The 18,088-nt window shown below is 50.1% G+C and overlaps 1 protein-coding gene across 5 annotated transcripts in view; it reads right to left on the bottom strand.

The window, feature by feature from the left end:
• Positions 1–7,235: 7,235 nt before the first annotated feature.
• Nhsl1 (NHS-like 1) overlaps positions 7,236–18,088 on the bottom strand; it is a 220,024-nt gene continuing 209,171 nt past the window's right edge. For all 5 annotated transcript variants that reach the window (XM_013516651.1, XM_005389272.2, XM_005389273.2 and 2 more), the window contains 3 exons: positions 14,347–17,556; positions 13,672–13,804; positions 7,236–9,017 (listed from right to left, as the gene is read on the bottom strand). In XM_013516651.1, the coding sequence (XP_013372105.1) occupies positions 8,336–9,017; positions 13,672–13,804; positions 14,347–17,556 (4,025 nt within the window). In that variant the 3' untranslated portion in view covers positions 7,236–8,335. The remainder of the gene's footprint in view (positions 9,018–13,671; positions 13,805–14,346; positions 17,557–18,088) is intronic.

Below are 18,088 nucleotides of genomic sequence, written 5' to 3'. Positions count from 1 at the left end.
ACTCCTCTAAGAAACAGCCTTCATTCTGGGTCTCCCAGGTGGACTGGCTCACACCTTGTCAGCTCTGTATTGCAATCTGATGGGGCATCTGCTCAGTCCTTGCCCTTTCGGAGGAGCAGCTTCACCACACATCCTTATGCTTCTAACTCCCTCTCAGCCTCAGCCTGGCTTGGGTGACACCACACACGGGAGGAGCTTCTTGACTGGGGGATAATTCTTAAGATACAGGATTTACAGCCATGAAAAAAGACCATGCACAGCAGAGGACAGGGCAAACTCACTGCTCTGCAGAGGCTCATAGAAGCCTAGAAGAATGACAGAAATGTTGGAAAACCTGGGTTTGTCGAACAGTAGAGGAATGAGAGGGCTTGGGCAAGGGGCAGGCTGAAATGGGTAACATGGAGAAAGCTGTCCTGTTGGGAGAGTGTATTCTCTTGAGGAAGGCCAAGGGGGGCCATCGTTCATCTAAGCCATGGAGAATGCACGGTGACAGGTATACGCATGGCCAAGGAGCTCAGTGGTGACTCCTCTGCAGTCCCACACCGGCAGGAAAGGCTGTGATGGAACTTGGGGCTTGCTGAGAGCAATATGAGGGCCTCCAAAAGACCAGGAGCCAATGGTGACTGCAGGAATCACTTTGTTCTCATTATCATGTTAACCTCCAAATTCAAAATGGCAGCCAGCAGCCTGGCCTGTGAATTCTTGTGGAGATGCTTAACAGAACACCGTTTCCCTAGGGACAATATAGATGGTGTGGTGGATTGACAGCTGGTGGTCAACTTCTAACACCCAGCTGAATTGAGTAAGCACGGTGCTGGGTGTGGGAGGCCAAACTGAGGATTGTTGCCAGCAGCATAAGAGGCAGAACTGGAGAAGAAGAAGGCTGTTGGGAACTGAGGGAGGCTGTTGGGAGCTGGTAGAAGCTGCTGGAAGCTGCTGGGAGCCTGTTGGAAGTGGAGAGAAGCTGCAAGGAGCTGTTGGTTTTCTTGGAAGAGCGTGTCATGCTGGCTTTCTTGATGAACTTGGCTGTTTTCATCCTCCAAGGAGCTCGGGACCTTGTTGCTGAGAATGGCTTCGGTTCACTTTGGGGGAGCTCTGGTTCTCACTCTGAGTAGTGCTTCCTGGCTCCAGAGGGGAAGATGGTTCCCTACTCAATCTCCTGGAGAAGCTTGTTACATTGGCTTTCTTGATGGGAACTCAGTTGGCTTGATCTTTGGAGGAGCTTGGGACCTCACTGTTGCTGAGGATTGCTATGGACCTCACAGAGCTTCCGGGGAGCTCTGCTTCTTACGTTGAGCATCGCTTCCTGGCTCCAGTTCAGATCCCTCAGCCTGCTATCACAGATCCTTCATCTCGCTGGCACAGACTTTCTAGCTCCCACCACTGACCTTTCGGTCTCCTAACACGCCCTTTTGAACCGGGCTTGCTTGGGTTTTTTTTTTGGGTTTTGGGCTTCCTTTTGGCGGCTTGGGGGGCTTTTTTTTGGGTTTTGGTTTTTCGGTTGGCTTCTTTTAAACCTTTTTGTTGGGTTCCGGGCCTTCGGCAGGTTCTTTGGTTTTTTGTTTTTTGGCCGGTTTTCTTGCCTTTTTTTTTTTTTGCTTTTTTGGTTGCTTTTTTTGGTTATTTTTTTAAATATGTGTCCTGTATTATATTGTTCCCTTTGTAAAATAAGCCCCAAAGTGTAACATATGGGTGGGCAATAAAGGCAGTGTTTTATATATAATCAGAAGAAGGCAAGATGGGTGAGCACAAGGCTGAGAGAGATCGCACCGATCAAGAAACCCACCATGACTCATTTCCCAGTTCCCAGGGCTGAGACAGTTTTCTGACCCAAAGCTCACAATTGAAGAGGATGCTGGGCCCTGAGGACAGTCCCTGCAACGTGGCCACAAGTGTGCACCGTAGTGATTCTCCGTCTTTTCCTGACAGGACTTGTGGCCATTTGTGCAAGTGGCCACACAGTGGAGGAAAACCTGGATACAGAGGGGTCCATATTAACACAGGAAACCCAGAAACTCGAAGTGTAATGACACTCCTCATTCCCCATGAAACTCAATTCAATTTCTAATTGGGAGGCTAGAAAATAACGTAGTTCTAACTAACCAAGGTTTGACTTGGGTCTGCAGGCTCACCACTGGTTACGTCCCTCACCCCTGAACTCACCACTGACAACCGCACACCTGACAAGTGGAACACTCACTTTGGCTCTTCGACCTGTGGGGAAAGAGTGAATCCCATCTGCCCCAAGCAGGAGGGCCTGGAGCAGTGGTTTTCAAGGACCTCGCGGGGAACATCTTCTGCCTATGATGGTAAAACAGGAACTCAATTTACCCTTCTATTTTAACAACTGAAAACCCAGACAAGATATGTATCATGGTGGTTTGCAGACACCGAGAGTGCAGAGTACAAGAGTGTGATCTCTGAGAGAACAGGAAAGGCAGATGCACCCACCAGTCTCCCACACTAATGGCTCAGAGGCAGTTACTAGTTGGCAAAGCAGGGAGAGGAAGTCAAGGAAAGACTCTTGGTCCTGCTGCGTTGAGAAGGCAGAGATCAGAGGAGACTAAGATGGGCAGAATTTGTCAGGAAGAGTGGATGAGAGGAGGAAGGGTATACATATCTCAAGCTTTGAAAGGAGAACTCTAACCAGAACAAAGACCAGTGCTATTTAAGGAATGCAACCAAATCCATCAACAAACAAAATAAAGTCCACAATTCCTAACATGCAATAAAAAATAATTAGACACAGAAAAAAGAAAACCCAGAAAGATAATGATTCACAAGTAGAGAAAAATCAATCAGTAACAGGAAACCTAGAAGTGAGAGCTGTAAAAGAGTTTGGCGGCTTAAATCATGTGACCCCGCAGACCCTGTAGTATTGGAGATGTCAGTGGTGAGAAAATGTATGGTGTGAAGTATCTAACAAGACCCAGAGGGGTTTCCTGAGGTGATGCTGTGCTAACTGCCGCAGAGAGTGGCATGCTAGGTCCCAGTAGAGACGGAATAATGAGATGCCACAATGAGGGTGTGCTCAGAACCGCCCACTTAATCTGAGTCCTCTATCAGAACCGCCAAAGCATCCCGTTGGCAGGAGTCTATCGTAAGATGGAATTGACACATCAGGAGCAGTCTCAACAGGACCGGAAAACATTGGCAAGCCGTGGGAGCAGCGGCCCAACCACCATGTCCCCACGGTTGCACCCACTTCCCTCCCTCCCTGTGGTGTCAGGAGAAACTGTGTGATCCACTGAAGGAAGAGGAAGAAAGTTGGGCCTGCTTTATCCGAACTACAGTGACCTTCTCTGGGGGCGGGAGGACAGGAAGGGAAAGGAGATGGGAAAAAAGGAATTAAGATGTATTATGTACATGTACCGGTTCCCCATAAGGCATGTAAGCATCTGTACTACAAACAAGTACTGAGAAAAAAAGGAAGAAAATGACCCTTACTCATTGAGGGATGATATTGAAAGATAACTGAAAAAAAAAAAAATCTCTTGTAGTCTTTCTGCAAGGAAAAGGCAGATGCCAGGCATGGTGGAGCGTGCCTGAGTCCGAGCACTTGCGGCAGGAGGATGGCTATGAGTTTGAGGGCAGCCTGGGCTACAAAGTGAGTTCAAGCCCAGCCTGAACTATAGAGTGAAACCATCTTTTTTTAAAAAAGCCAGGCCTGGTGGCGCACGCCTGTAATCCCAGCACTCAGGAGGCTGAGGGAGGAGGATCGTTGTGAGTTCAAGACCAACCTGGGCTACAAGTGAGCTCAAGGCCAGCCTGAACTGCATAGTGAGACCCTGTCTCAAAAAGACAAAAAAAAAAAAAGAAAGAAAAAGGCAGAGTTTTGGGTGGTGTGCTAGGGTCATTCATCTTGTAACAGAGGAGAGGTAAAACACATACAGACTCCCAGCACTGGCCCACGGCCCATTCTGACTCCTGCAGAATGGGACATACATAGCAAGGTCGCAAGGAACTATGAAATCTACTGCTGCCACCTGGGTATTTTGGATACCTGTGTCCGGGGACCAGCAAGCAAGAAGAGACACTATACATCCAGGGCAGCTGATCCTGAACAGTGCGAGGAGTTAAGCCACCTTACATGGTGGGGGCAAGAAGTAAGTCATATGCACTGTGAAGGAAATCAGGACAGAGGTTAAGAAGGAATATATATATATATTCCCTAAGGTATTTCCTTATGCAGATGCATTCCCTAATATATATATATATATATTCCCTAAGAAGGAATATATATGAGGTCACTGAGAGACAGCATAGCTTGAGAAGAGGCTAAGAAGCATGACTCCTCACATCACTTCCCTCCTTAAAAGCCTTCATTTCCCAACACTGCAAAACAAAACCCAAATTCCTTGGAATCCCAGCCCAGGCCTTTCCCAGGCTCTCGCCGGATCACCTTTCCAGTCTCCTGCTCCACTGTGTTCTCCTGAGGCCTCGGGTCAGCTGCCCGGCTTCCTCTAACTCTCAGCCTCTGTGCCTTTGCTCCCCGTATCCCCTCCACTTGGAGGGTCTCTGTTCTGCCGACTGTCCTGCTTGGTAAAACCCTCCTCACCTGGAGTCTTAGCTGGGTCCACGGAGCCCTCCCTAGGGACCAGCTCAGGGGCGATGGGTTCTGTGGCTCAGCTATGGATGTGGCTTATCCACTGTGTCTGGCTAGGCCGCCCAGGGCTGGGGCTGTGACTGGATCTGTCCACAGTCAGGCTCATTTCTCCTCTGCCATCCAGGACACATGGCTTCCATTCTCCTCAGTCCGTGAAACATTCCTTCCCCAGCCTCCCTTCCATTTGAGGGAGACACGGGAGAAGCCAGAAGGGGAAGAGACAGCATCTGTATAAGGAAACAAAGGTTCTTGGACATTTCCAGAATACTGCCCATGTCTTGCAGACCAAAGCTGACCAAAGCCCCTGGTCCTGGTGACCGCAGGGGAGCCTACGAGGTGTGGCGGTTTGGTTGGTACACTGCCAGCCCGAATGACTCAGCCAGTCCGCAGTGATGGGGTCGGGTTCGCCCAAGCTGGGACTCCTTGCCATTTGCACAGACTCCAGTGTGGACAAAGATTTGTCAGGATAGTCACTGTGCATCTTCCTCATTAGGTTTAAGCCCTTCCATGATAGCCTCCTAGGAAAGGACTTTTTCTCATTGCTAAACAAATCACTACAGATCGCTCTGGACCTTGGTCTGCAAATAAGGGCTGGTCTGTTAAGAAGGTAGAGTACAGCACTCATTGAAAGAAACTGCCTTATAGTAACTAGCTTAAGGAAATTGAACCTTGAGAATCACGTCCATGCTTTATTCAAAAGACCTTCCCTCCCCACCCCATAGCCTGATATTTATCAAATTATGCTTCTGTGGTTATTTCATGGTGGAATCTCAGCCATATAAGTAACTATTCACAGGTAGGCTGAAAACCCACAACGGTCAATCCAGTAGTTTACTTGTCCTCCCAGCATACCACAGAGCAGAGGTGACACCTGTGGTGGGGAATTAGACGGAGACACAGAAATGCCTCCGTGTCTTTGCCATTGTGACTTCCCACATAAACACAACAGTAAAACGATAGTATTTGTATGTAACCTACATATCCTCCTACATACTTTAAATCGCCTCTAAACCACCTCTGTGAAAAGCAGTCACTGTGTATTGCTTATGGAATGACAAGCAAGCCCCCGTGTTCAGCACAGATGCATTTTTCCCAGCTATTTTGGATCTGCAGTGAGTTGCATCGTAGGCGCGGACTCCACAGACATGGAGGGACACATGTACACTGAGCCTCACAAGAGCAGCAACAGATTTCAATCTTCCTCAGCAACAGGAGGACAGCGATCAGACCAAAGCTGACTCTGTTTCCGATTGGCAGCCCAGTGTTCTTTTGTTTCTCTTCCAACTCTTAGAAAAAAAAACCAAGTGGAAATAATGCAGTCCGGGGGCACCTGAGACTATCTGGTTAGAAGGGCTGCCCAGGCTACTCGTGGGAGCTCTGAGCAAGTTCCACTCCACTGACAGAAGTGAGCCCCACAGAGGAACAAAACGCCACGCGGAGGCTACAGTGTAGCTAGGGCGTGAATAGAGATCCTTGCTTCTCATTTTCACCCATGCCTGTGACTGTCCTATCTTTCCGCACGTCGCAGCATCTGAACCACCGGTCACTACTATCTGTATTTTACGCTGAGCCCTTTAGGACAGTATTTAGAGTTGTTTTTCTGTGTGAGCTTTCAGATGGTAGCGGTGAGCACCTGTGAGTTCTTTCTCCTCTCTGCCAGCTTCACAGCTCCCACAGGCACCTGCTGCTTTCCGCTGATCTGTCTGGATGTAGCAATGCACTCCACAAGTCTGTATGAAAAGGCCTATCTCACGATTCAGAGAACACATGCACAAACAAAAGGAAGTTTCAGATAGTGACTTTACAACTGTTTTATTCAATGCAAATTTAAAAACATATCTTTAAGAAGGGGTATATTAATGGTTTTTATCATTAGTTTTAATGTTGCTTATCTAAACTTCAAATAAATGACGTATATATTAAGTTCAAAATTTCTGATAGCCATATACATTCTAATTTTTTAAGGTAGCTATGGGAAGACTTCATATTCAAAAGCCATCACTACTTTTCTAAAATTCACAAGAAGTGATCTGTGTGCCCCATGTTGTAGACAATTACCCTGAAGGTTAAAAGCTCTTGTACCTGCGGTCATACGTCAGGTCCCATGGCTTTTTTCTGAGACAAGGTCTTGCTATGTAGTTCAGGCTTGTCCTGAATGCACCATGGAGCCCAGGCTGGCCTTGCACTTACAGAGATTCTTCTGCCTCAGCCTGCTGGGTACTGGGATTACAGGCCTGCGTCCCTCTGTCTGGCCAATCAGGTCCTATGTAAAGGTTTTGTTTTCCTCAGAGAAGGAAAAGAGACTTAATTTATCAGAAGCTTTATTTCATAAGCTCTATGGTGAATTGACTCGTGCAGTGCAACATTCAGATGACATTTTCAGAGAAAAACAGAGGCAATGGACAAAAGCTGTCTACACTAAGGCTCACAGTCTGCTCCTTCTGATGACGACAGAACCCTCTGCTTTAAGTACACAGAAGATGGGACCGAGTGAGAATCATAAAAATCTTATGTTAAAATAAATACGCACTTCTCTCTCATGTTGAAAAGTACAGAAACTTGGACTGGAGAAGATTAGACGGTAGTTAGCAACTCACTGATAAACAAATACAAAAACACGCAAACCAAATACTGCAAAAAGAAAATCTTTTTAATCTAAAAACTCATTTCCCAGGGCTAATTAATAGCCGAGCCCTACAAACGTTTAATCAGTTTATTTGACTAACAAGAGCTACTCAGCATTTTCTTCCACATAAGATAATAATAACAGATTTTGGTAAACCTTTCTAAATTAGGACATGATACTGCAGGCAGTTCAAGGAAAAACATAGCTATAGTTTTTTTTTTTTTTCTTTGGTGTGACCGAAAGGGTATCCAAAAGTTAGCAAATGTTGACACGGCAAGTGGTAAGAAATTGCCAAGTGGAAGTTTAAACTCTAGTCAAAAAAAAAAAAAAAGGAAGAAAGACTCTTGGAAAAGCTTTGCCCACAGTGTTGTAGTGCAATTCTTCAAATTTCTGAAAAATAATTTTATTTAATAAGCAGGAAACAAATCCCAGCAGTGTATCTCTCCTCCTCGCCCCGCCTCCCGCTCTGTACCTCCAAGCGGGCTCTCAGGCACCGAGCGGGGCTGCCAAGCAGGATAGTCATTCAAACGGCCCACACCCGGAGACGCCAGGCTAAAAGCTGCATGTGTGTGGCTGCACAGCAGCGGGCACCGCGTTACGGCGTCGCCACTTCCGCGTTTTGTCTTTTTTTTTTTTTACAAAAAAGAAACAAAGCCTTTTTTCCCCCAGAAAAAAAGTACCTGAACCCTTTAGTCACTTAGCCCTTCGCTAGCTGCTTCCTGCACCCCGGCCGCCTCGCGGAAGGCCCCGGGCGGCTGCCCCTCCTGCTCACGCCTTCCCGCTTCTCCCGGAGCGCCCTAAGCTCCGCGGACACCACGCTTCCAAACCACCTAGAGCACATGGCTGCGGGCCCGGCGGAGCGCTACTTCTGTGCACACTGTCTGTGTTATCTGTTACAATAAAGTGTTCAAATCCACACACTCACACCCAGCATTTCGGCGAGAAAAAAATCTTCCCCAGGAAGCACTTTCAGAAGTTGAAGCTTCTACTTGCTTTGAAGCCACGCGCGAGTGGCCGGCGAGTCCCAAACGCCCCGCGGCGGGTGCCCAGGCGAGCCGGGCCAGGCAGGCTCCCTGCTGTCTCCGGGGAGCCGGGCTCTGGACCTAATTCTGCTCCTGCCCAGCACCGCCAAGGGGCGTGGAGGGGTCCTCGCCCTCCTCTGCCGGCCCAGGAGTCCGAGGAGGCAGGGAGGCGTCGGTCGCCTCGCCGCCCTGGTCGCCCCGGTCCTGTGCGCTCGGCTTGGCGCGGCGCACCCTGGGGTCCGCGGGCTCCACGGCCTCGCCCTCGCCCTCGGAGATGACGGTCATCGGGCTGCTCTGGATGCGGTTCCGCACGCTGTAGCGGCTGCTGGCTGCGGAGGGCGGCGTCCGGCTGCGGCCATAGCGGGGCCCCGAGAAGGACAGGCTGCGCGGCATGGGGCCCTCGCTCCGCGCCCACTCCTCCTGCGCCCGGCGGCTCTTGCTGGGCGAGCAGCTGGACGGGCTCTCGGGGGCGTCGGGCGCAGGCTCCGACCTGGACCTCTGGAAGCGGGGGTCCGTGTGCCTGAGCATCTCGGCCGCCGACATGCGGGCGCTGGTGTCCGAGCGGCTGCCCTTCTTGAGCAGCAGGGCTTTGAAGTTGTCGCTGCTGGTGCTACTCTTGCGCACGCTCCTCTGGATCGAGCCCACTTGCTTGGGGGAGGCCAGGCTGGGCGCAGTGCCCGTGGGGGTCACTGGCGGCGAGGGAGAGTGGTTTCGCGAATGGTCGTCCTCAGAGTCTTTCCGGCCAAGGACTTTCCTTTTGGATCTGTGATTTAATGGCATCGAGATAAAGGTTAATTTCCATCAACCTTGGCCACCAGCGCCAGCGGCTCTTAGTACTTCGGCAGCTCACCAACTATTAAGGTCTACTTTTCTAAAACCTAATTGTAGCTGTGGGAAAATGAGCACCTTCAAAAAAGAACATTGCATCACCAGAACTACCTCTGAGAATCATTTTGGCAAATCTCCACTCTCATTGGAATATTTTTTTAAAAAACCGTATCAGTACATGTTTGCATATTCGTGGGAACTGGTACACGCACATGTCACTTGTTAATTTTCTTCCATCCTCTTTCTCCCCTCTTCTCCATCTCCCTATTGCAAAAGGTCTGTCTCCCTGTTTCCTATTATCTCTATTATTCTGCTCTTTATTTAGATTTTGGGTTTCTTATATAAGAGAAGCCATGTGGTATTTAAGCTTGTGCACCTGACTTATTTTACTTAAAATTACGGTCTCAAGGTGCATCTGTTTTCCTTCAAATGACTCAACCGTGTCTTTCTTTATGGCAGAGTAGTACTCCACTGTGTGTAAACACCCTATTTTCTCTTTCCGTTCATCTGTTGAGGGACATACTGGCTGCTTCCAAGATGTCACTATCATGAGCTGTGCTAGATTACTGTGAAACAAACCTCAGACATTGTACTACTTCACCTCAGGCCAAAGTTTACATTGACTGCAGCCTTTCACTTACCTCTCCAGAGGGAATGGACCCAGAGAGAAGGCCATGCTGAGCGTCCTTTCTTTCTACTTTTGCTTTTCTTATTTGGTGCTCGCATGTGAACAGGCCTGACACGTGGGCCTGTGCCCAGAATATGCCCTCTACTAAGACATGGCCCCTTTAGGTTCTAGAATAACTCTACACTTCACTTGCTCAGTCATTCTACACTCTGACACAAAACCTGTCTTCCTTGGCTCTTACGAGACCATATGTGACCGTCTAGAACTTCAGTTTCTGAGAAAGCAAGAATGTGCCTTCTGTACCAGACCCTGTTTCAGGGCGGACTTCAAAAAGCCTCGCCTCAGAAGATCTGAGGGATGGGGTGAAGTGTGGAGGCGCAGGGGCTGGCCAGGATGAAAAATGGTTGCTGTGGGGATTTCTTGCCCTTTGTCTCAGAGAACCTCCCTCTCCAATGTGTTATGACACTGCTGGTAGATCAGGGACAGCAAGGGGCGAGTCCAGCATCCCTGACCGGTCTCTTCCTAATAACTATGCAGTAAATGGCAGGTGGGCACGGGACTTGCCTGATGGAATCTTGATAGTTTATTTAAAAAAAAAGAAAAAGACATGGACCCAAGGGTGCTGGAACAGGGCTGCAATCCCAGTGCTCCAGGAGGCTGAGGGCATTGCCTGGTATAAAAGCCCAGGGTTCAGCTCCCGGTGCCTCAAGTCTGTCTCTTCTCCCACTATGAAACCCCAGCCTCTGCAGTGGGTGAGGACTACTGTGGCCTCGCTATGTGAAGACGAAGAGTTGACCTGAGTGTGCCAGCGAAAGCTGGTGATCTAGGCAAGATGCCCACCTGTGCCACACTCAGTCTCCACACCTGTGCTTCACAAAGCTTTGAATGCCATGTAGGAAACCAATGCTTGCTTTCTGCCACCAGAAAGTTTCCATGTGGCCTACACCAAGGACAAAGGTGGCTGCCCTGGCACCCAGGTGCTCCCAGAGTTGTCCCCATGCTTCTGGCCAAAGAAAAGCCACCAAAGGGGAGGACAAGTCTGAAGCCAGCTACTGCGGACAACAGTACGGCCTGTAAGATTTTGGCTCAGTGGTCCTACTCGCTGGTCCACAAGAGCAGCACTCTGGGTGGAATAAGGTAATGGATGACCCCTGACAAAACCCAGAAGTAAGAACATCTCCAAACGGCAGAACTGGAGCAGGCTTTAGAAGTGGTCTATAGTCATGGTGAACCTAGGGGAGGTGCGCTTCCGTGGGCTGTTTGTATCATTGAAAGCTCTAAAAGGTTCGTCCTCACTGGCCTAGTCCAACCACTTTCGGTTTTAGAGAAAGTAATGGAGATGCAGAGAGAGGACAGGCAGCTGCTCAGTCGGACCTCCAGGACTTGGTGGCATTTCTTCTGCTCATAACACACGGTCTCACAATGGATGCTGGTGCCTCTAGAGCACACCAGCTACTCTCAGCCTTTCAGGTATTTGCCCATGGCATAATTTTTTTTGTTTGGTTCTTAATGGTGAGGGGATGGTGTGCTGCTACACAAACCAACCCACAACTACACTTGCTTAAAGCTGTGGCCTTTAATTGCAGATACAGAATTGAAAGAGAAGACGAGATTTTAGCAGAGCATCGCTGTTTCTCAAGAGCAGTTGGTAAAGTGAGAATTAAATTTAAACATGAATTCTCTGCCTCTGTGTGTGTGTGTGTGTGTGTGTGTGTATTTCTAAAGAAGACAGCCATAAAAAGTACTTAAACAGTTAACACTGGCTTAAAAACTAATTACTTCAATAAATATAAAAACTTCACACCTCACATGGCGCTCTACACTTTCCATCTGGCTTCAAATCTGAAGTGAACTCGTTTGCATCAGAAGATTTGAAAGCTAGGTTTCAATTTAGGTATTCATTTTAAATTACGAACGTAGGGGCTGAACGACGTCAAAATAAAGCCCTACAGAGCACAGCGTTCAGACGGGGTTTGACTTCAGCTGCTAATGCTACAACAGAAATCAGCACGGGTCCTTGCTCTCCCCTTGCAGGACATTCTAAGGCTACTTTCCCTTGCTGCCGTGCATGCAGTGGATAACACACTGGCCCATTTCAATATCTGTACAACATGGAACCATCTACGCGGAGAAAACACACATACTTCTGTGACCTCTGACGGTTGCCAAAATAAAACACACAAGTGAAGCGACCTCTGGCTTATTTTGGGAAAACAGTGCACTAATTTGGCTCTGCAGCCTTTGGGTTTCCTTGAGACCAAGTATTCAGTACACGGAGCAACCAGGCAACACAAAACCCTGTGGCCTTGCTATTGTAAATATGTATTCCTATATACTTAGCAACTCAGTGCACTTCATCCTCAACGAAAGACTGAGTTCTGGAGGAATCTCTCAGCAGCTAAGTTCCAATTGTTTTCATTTAATTCAGGAAATATTTATTGGGTGCTTATTATGTGTCTGGCATGTATAAACTTAGAAACATCCATGTGCACTTCCAGAAATGCCACTGAATTTGGTTTCAGAAGACACACCCCTTCATTTTTCTGTTTTGGAAAACAGCTGACTAGCCACTTTCTTTTTCCCAGTACTGGGGATCAGATGTAGGGGGCTCCACCACTGTACAGCCCCAGACTCCCTTCTTATTTTTTTATTTATTTGAGACAAGGTCTCTCTAAGTTTCCCAAGCAGGATTTGAACTTGAGATCCTCTTGCATCAGCCTCTCTTAGTGATGGTACTGCAGACATGCTCTACCATGCCTAGCTCTGGCTATCTTTATGCCTGATAAAAATCAAAGAAACCAATCAGACAACATTAAAGAGAACAGTCTTTAGGGTCTATGTACCAATACCAGAGCAAAGAAGATGGAATTCTTGGTGAGTACCTCAACTTGCCAGCTTGGTTTTCCCCAAAGTTAGATATTTATATGTTGCATGGGGTAGAAACAGCACCGTACTTTCCACTCCATAAAACAGTTGTTTTTGTTTTGTTTTCAATTAAATTCCAAGAATTAGGAGATAGTGCCGACACAGGTTATTTATACAGAGAAGAATCAAAGGGTTCTATAGGGTGCTTTGTTTCCAAAGGGAAGAAAGGGCCTTCAATCTTGGCACAATAACGTCTTGGCAGCATAAAGGCCTTCATAAAAGCTATCTGAAAATACTGATAGAGGCATACCTAGAAAGAGGCAAAAGGATTGCACAGCATCAGGAGTAACGTATGTGCACATCCATAATCTTATCGATTTTCACAGGGACTCTGCAGTGAGAGCACCCGCTGCTGACAACGTGTAATAAATAAAGCCTCAGTGTTAGACCATGTTCCCTCTTTAAGGCGAGCACATACAAAAACAGTAACAGTTCAGGTGCTTCATGAAAAATGGACGCTGTCAGTACTTTTTCTTCCACCCAACAATCTCAGATGCCAGCAGATGGCAGCAGTGGCCTGCAGTAGCAAGCACACTTAATTCCTCTGGTTTAAAGAGATGTATGTGCCTTCACTGACATATCAAAGGACTCAAAAAACTGCACCATAAAATTATGGGTATTTTTTCTATAAAACACAGCGGGGGGGTGCTTAAGACACCCTTAAGAAGGGGTGCCGGAGAGCTATCTGTGCATCTAAGTCCCTCATGCTGGACAGCTCACCAGCTGCTCTAACTGATCCCTGTAAACACTGTCACATGACTGACATACTGCGCTTCTGGCCAGCAAGCGCTGTACCTACCAGAAGGTATCCCACCCTGCCTCTGTCCCCTATGTCAGTTATGACGCTGTTTAGTGGAACAAAGACGTCGCAGTCAGAGCAAATAAAAGCACAGAAATATAGAAGAAAAAAATCCATAATAAAGTTAATGAGTCACGGCTAGGTAGCAGAAGAAACCTCAAGAAAAGAAAACAGAGGAACCATTTGGAAAGAAGGAATTCTAAAGCAGACGAAAGTAGAGGGCGGAGCTCTGGATACCTGTGAATAGCGGCAAAAAGGTCTTCCGTGGTCCTGGGTCTCGTGGGGGTCGTCACCTCCTCACTGTCGTCTTTGTGGAAGAAGTCACAGGCTTCTGCGGAGGGCTCGGCTGTGTGTGCCTCCTGCACCCCAGCTAGGGAGAAGAAAGCGGGCAGGCAGTGAGACGCAGTGAGTAGAATTTCAGTCCTTTGCCAGGCTCCCAAATCTGCTGCTTTCCTGCCATTCCCTGACAATTTGAGAGCCACATGGGGTGCGGCGGGGTCTGTAGTTCTTGGCTTTACGAAGATGCGGGAAATGACACGAGCCTGCTGGCCAGCCCTCCACTCCTGTCTGCTACAAAACTTGGACTGGGCTGCTCCTAAATGCTGTCAGAACATTTCTTTGCAGTTTCAGGAGAGAGATTACTCATTGCTATTTCATATCCAGCCTGCTACAAAACCACCCCCATTTCCCTATTTTCTGCCAACTCTCTGTAAGCTCTTCCCTTAGACCTGGATTTTGAAAGGAAAAAAATGTCACAAAACGCAGAGTTGTAACTTACATGCAGAAGCCCACATGCTGCTGGCTTTAATGTGGATAAATCTGATCTACCTGGGTTCTATGGGGAAGCACTCAGCTGCCCTATTTGGCGCAGTTGCAGATGAGAGAGACACACCAGAGAGAAGCTGGACTTACCTTCCCCGTCCTGTTGAGAAGGGCAGCACCCCGCATCGCCCCCGCCGTCCCCAGCTGGCTCTTCCTGCGTGGGGGCCGGCGAGGCATTGGGCTGTACCATGGGGGCATCGGCTTCCACTCTACTGGGAGACCCGAACCCTGCAGCTCCTCCGTCCAGAACCGAGCTGCCGGGGTCCGTGGCATGAGAACCAGCTCGAGCTGCAGAGCACTCTTTGGCCTCTTCGCTGTGCACAGCGCGCTCCTCTGCCCTGGTGGGGCTGGGCACGGCTTGGAAGGCTTCACTCACATTCTCCGTGGCAAAATCTCTCTGCGGAGGTGGCACCACCAGGAACAGTTTGGGCTTCTTGGAGAGGGGGGGTGGCTTCCTGCTGGGTGAAGTGTCTGGGAGTGGGGTGCTCCTGAGGCCAGGCCCAGACTCTGCCTCCTCAGTGCCCGGCCCAGGACATGGAGCTCCATGGCTGCGGCTCACAAGGCCGGCACGCTCGGCTGCACTGTCACGGTCACCCTGGCTGGGGCTCTTGGCAGGCGTCGGAAGCGAGCTAGTCGCAGAGGCAGGCTGGCTTTCACTCTCCATTTCATTTATGCTATTTCGGGATTTCAGGAGAGCAGATGGCTTTAAGTGATATTGTGGAGCAGTTGGAGTTCGTTGTTCCTGAGCTGTTGGTTCTGGCGACGGGGCCACTTCGGCCCCTGAGCCCTTTCTCACGGGCCTCAGCTGCACCATCTGCAGCGCCTCCGTGGTGATCAGGGGCATGGGGCGCCTGGCACTCTCCTCTTTGTTCGAAGGTGGCCTCAAGGCCTCCCAGGAGGATTGGGGCTGCCCAGAGATTCTGCAAGAAGGCCTGGTGACTTTCATGAATGTGGGGTCCAGTGGGGGAGCGGGTGGGGGCTCCAAGGAGGGGGGGAAAGGTGGGGGTGCTGGTGAGGAAGCCAGTGCATCCGGAATAAAGGGGCTTAGTGCTGTGGGGGCAGAGGGGAGGCACCCGTCAGGTGGGGAACAGAAGAAGGGGAGCACTTCCGGGGGCGGAGGGGGAAACACGGGCGAGTGAGGCAGAGGGGAGCCCTCGGTGCCATCCACTGCAGTGGGGAGCACCGGAAGAAGGGGAGCCTTGTCTGCAGGACCCAGGGCTAGGAGAGGAGGAGTGGGGGGAGGAGGAGCGAGGGGCAAGGCCGGGGCTGCGTCCAGCTTCTTCACTGTGCCACTGCCTTCAGTGGATGTGTTAGAGGACAGAGATGTGGACGAGGAGGACATGGACACCGAGGAGATCAGAGAGGACTTTCTTTCTGGTACCTTGGGCTTGGCCTTTCCCTTCCCATTGGCTGGTGACACTGATTTTAGAAACACAGGCACGGGGGTGAGTGCAGTGGGTGTATTCGACTGGCTGGAATACCCACTAGATGGAGAAGTGACTCTCTGGGACTTCTCCGGCGACGTGACCTTTGGTTTGGTGCAGCCACCAGGCACTTGGGGGACTGTGGCCCTGGACGCCTCTTGGATGTGGCGGACCGGCCCATTCCCAGTTGGGGCGCCACCGCTGGCTGAGCAGCGTCCTGCCGGGTTCCCAGGCTCTTCCCGCACACCTGTGTAGTCAATGTAGTAACCCCAAGGGTCTGTGCACTCCGACCTGATGCTGCTCGAGTCGCTCTGCGATGGCGTGACCCCGCTCAGGGAGTACACATTGGGGGTGGTGGCGGAGGTCATGCTGCTGCCAGCGCTGACTGTGCTCTGACTCCGGGAGCGGGACAGCCAGGGCTCCTCAAAGTCACTGCAGGGACTCTGCGAGGCCGAGCTGCCACCCTTGCCCGGGAGGCTCAGCTGCAGCGACTGCTGGAGTGTGGCGATCAGGCTCTCGTTGAGCACCTGCCCGTTTGACTGGCCGCTCTTCTTGGGAATCCTGCGGAGAGAGTCTGTCCGACAGGGCGGCAGGGGAGGCTTCTTGGCTTTCTTCAAGGAGAAGTTTCTCGAAAGGGATTTATCATGGTACCCTGACTGGCCCCCTTGGCCCTTCTGAACTCTTCCATCAAAAACATTGACCACACTGTGCCTGGGGTTCCCAAAGCCACATCCGGAGTCACTGTGCGCAGACCTGTAGCAGCCAGCGTGGTCCTCAGAATACAGGGACCCCGCGTCCTCTTTGATGGGTGTCTGGTCCAAACTGCAGCTGCTCTGGTTACTCGTGGGAGTGGAGTAGCCAGGGGCAGCCAGATGGGGCTTCAAGGGGGACGCCCGCCCGCTGCTGGAGGCCCTGTACTCCCATGGCTCCACGCCACCCTGCCCTCTGCTCCCAGAAGAGCTGGACTCGCTCTTGCCATCCACATCCTGGGGGTGGGCTGGGAAACTCAGGGTGTTTCTGCAATTATAGTGCATGGCTTGGGGTCCATTGGGAGTGACCTCTGGGTCACAGGCGGACAGGAGTGTGGTGACACTGGGGGAAGGAGAGTCGAAGGGCTGTGAGTAGATGGAGGAATGGCCATCGCTCCAATGGTGGCCAGGGGATGCGTGGTCAGCTCTTATACCATGTCTGGAGAGGAGGTGGTCTCTGGGTTTCATCCTTGAGTATGCAGATGAGCTGGCCATTCTGCTGTCCAGCTGCCCCGCACTCTGGGCGGTGTGAAGAATGATAACGTCCGAGGAGGATGAGAGGGTAGCGTTGGGGATGATGCTGGTAGAGAAGCTCGCATGAGGAGAGACCATACATGCTGGACTGGTCATGCTGTTCTCACTGTCAAAGTGCCTCAGCTCCTGGGATTTGGGCCTCAAAAATGTTCCCGACCTTCCAGCGCCTCCTAAATGCCCCAAGTTGTCATCTCCTTGTGAGTAGGGGAATGGGTCATCCACATCTTCTGCGGGGCCCAGGGTGCCCAGGGAGTGAGCGTTGGCCCTGACACCAGAACGTGGAAGACTATGGAAGCCAGGCTCACTGTGGAGGTGGGAAGGGAACGCGAGCCCCGCTGGATCGCTCAGCACAGACATGTTGCTGGAGGAGCCCGAGAAGGGGCTCATCTGAGCGGCGATGCCCAGCCCCTTGTGGGCCCTGATTCTTCTCATGGAGGGCGGCACAACCCTCACATCCTCGGTCTGGCAGCTGGAATCCCTGGTTTCCGAGCGCTGCCCAGCAGAGTGATAGCTGTCAAGCCTTCCGCGCGGGGAGTAGTGGTCTGGAGGGTACCCTGAGTAACCACCGGCCTCATCCTGGCCAGTGGCCGATGCTGGAGAATAAGCAGAAAGAAGCGTGTTAACCTGAAAATGGAAATCCACAGCGTCACGGCGCCCACTTCCCCTTCGGACTGTTACGATTAAAAGAAACAAACAAAAACACCTTTTCTACTTGATTCAGTTTCTTCTTTCCCATACAAACCAAATTGTGTTTCAGTAGCGCCTGACGCCTCCTAAGATAATCACCCTTATTTTATGAAACTTGTATATATTTCTTAACTTGTACTTCAACTCCTCCTATGGCTTGAGTGCTGCACACAGCTGTGCAGGATTTCCCTTTCAAATCACCAGCTTTTAGGAAAGACTTCAAGGTAGACTTTTGCCCAGGCACACAGCAGCTATCGAGCAGGGACCACTTTCCCCCCAAACAATAATAGGGTCACAGAAATACCATTTGCAAGGGTTACTGGTATAAAATAGTGTTAATTACATTGATTTTTTTTTTTTTTAAATGTCAGAAGGAAATCCTAAGAGGAAGAAAATTGATTTACAGGCCCATCTGTGTTTCAAACATTTCATTATCCA

This window comes from Chinchilla lanigera, unplaced genomic scaffold, assembly GCF_000276665.1.
Source record: "Chinchilla lanigera isolate Chin_1 unplaced genomic scaffold, ChiLan1.0 scaffold00035, whole genome shotgun sequence".
Lineage (NCBI taxonomy): Eukaryota > Metazoa > Chordata > Mammalia > Rodentia > Chinchillidae > Chinchilla > Chinchilla lanigera.
This window is presented reverse-complemented; position numbering and strand designations above follow the sequence as displayed.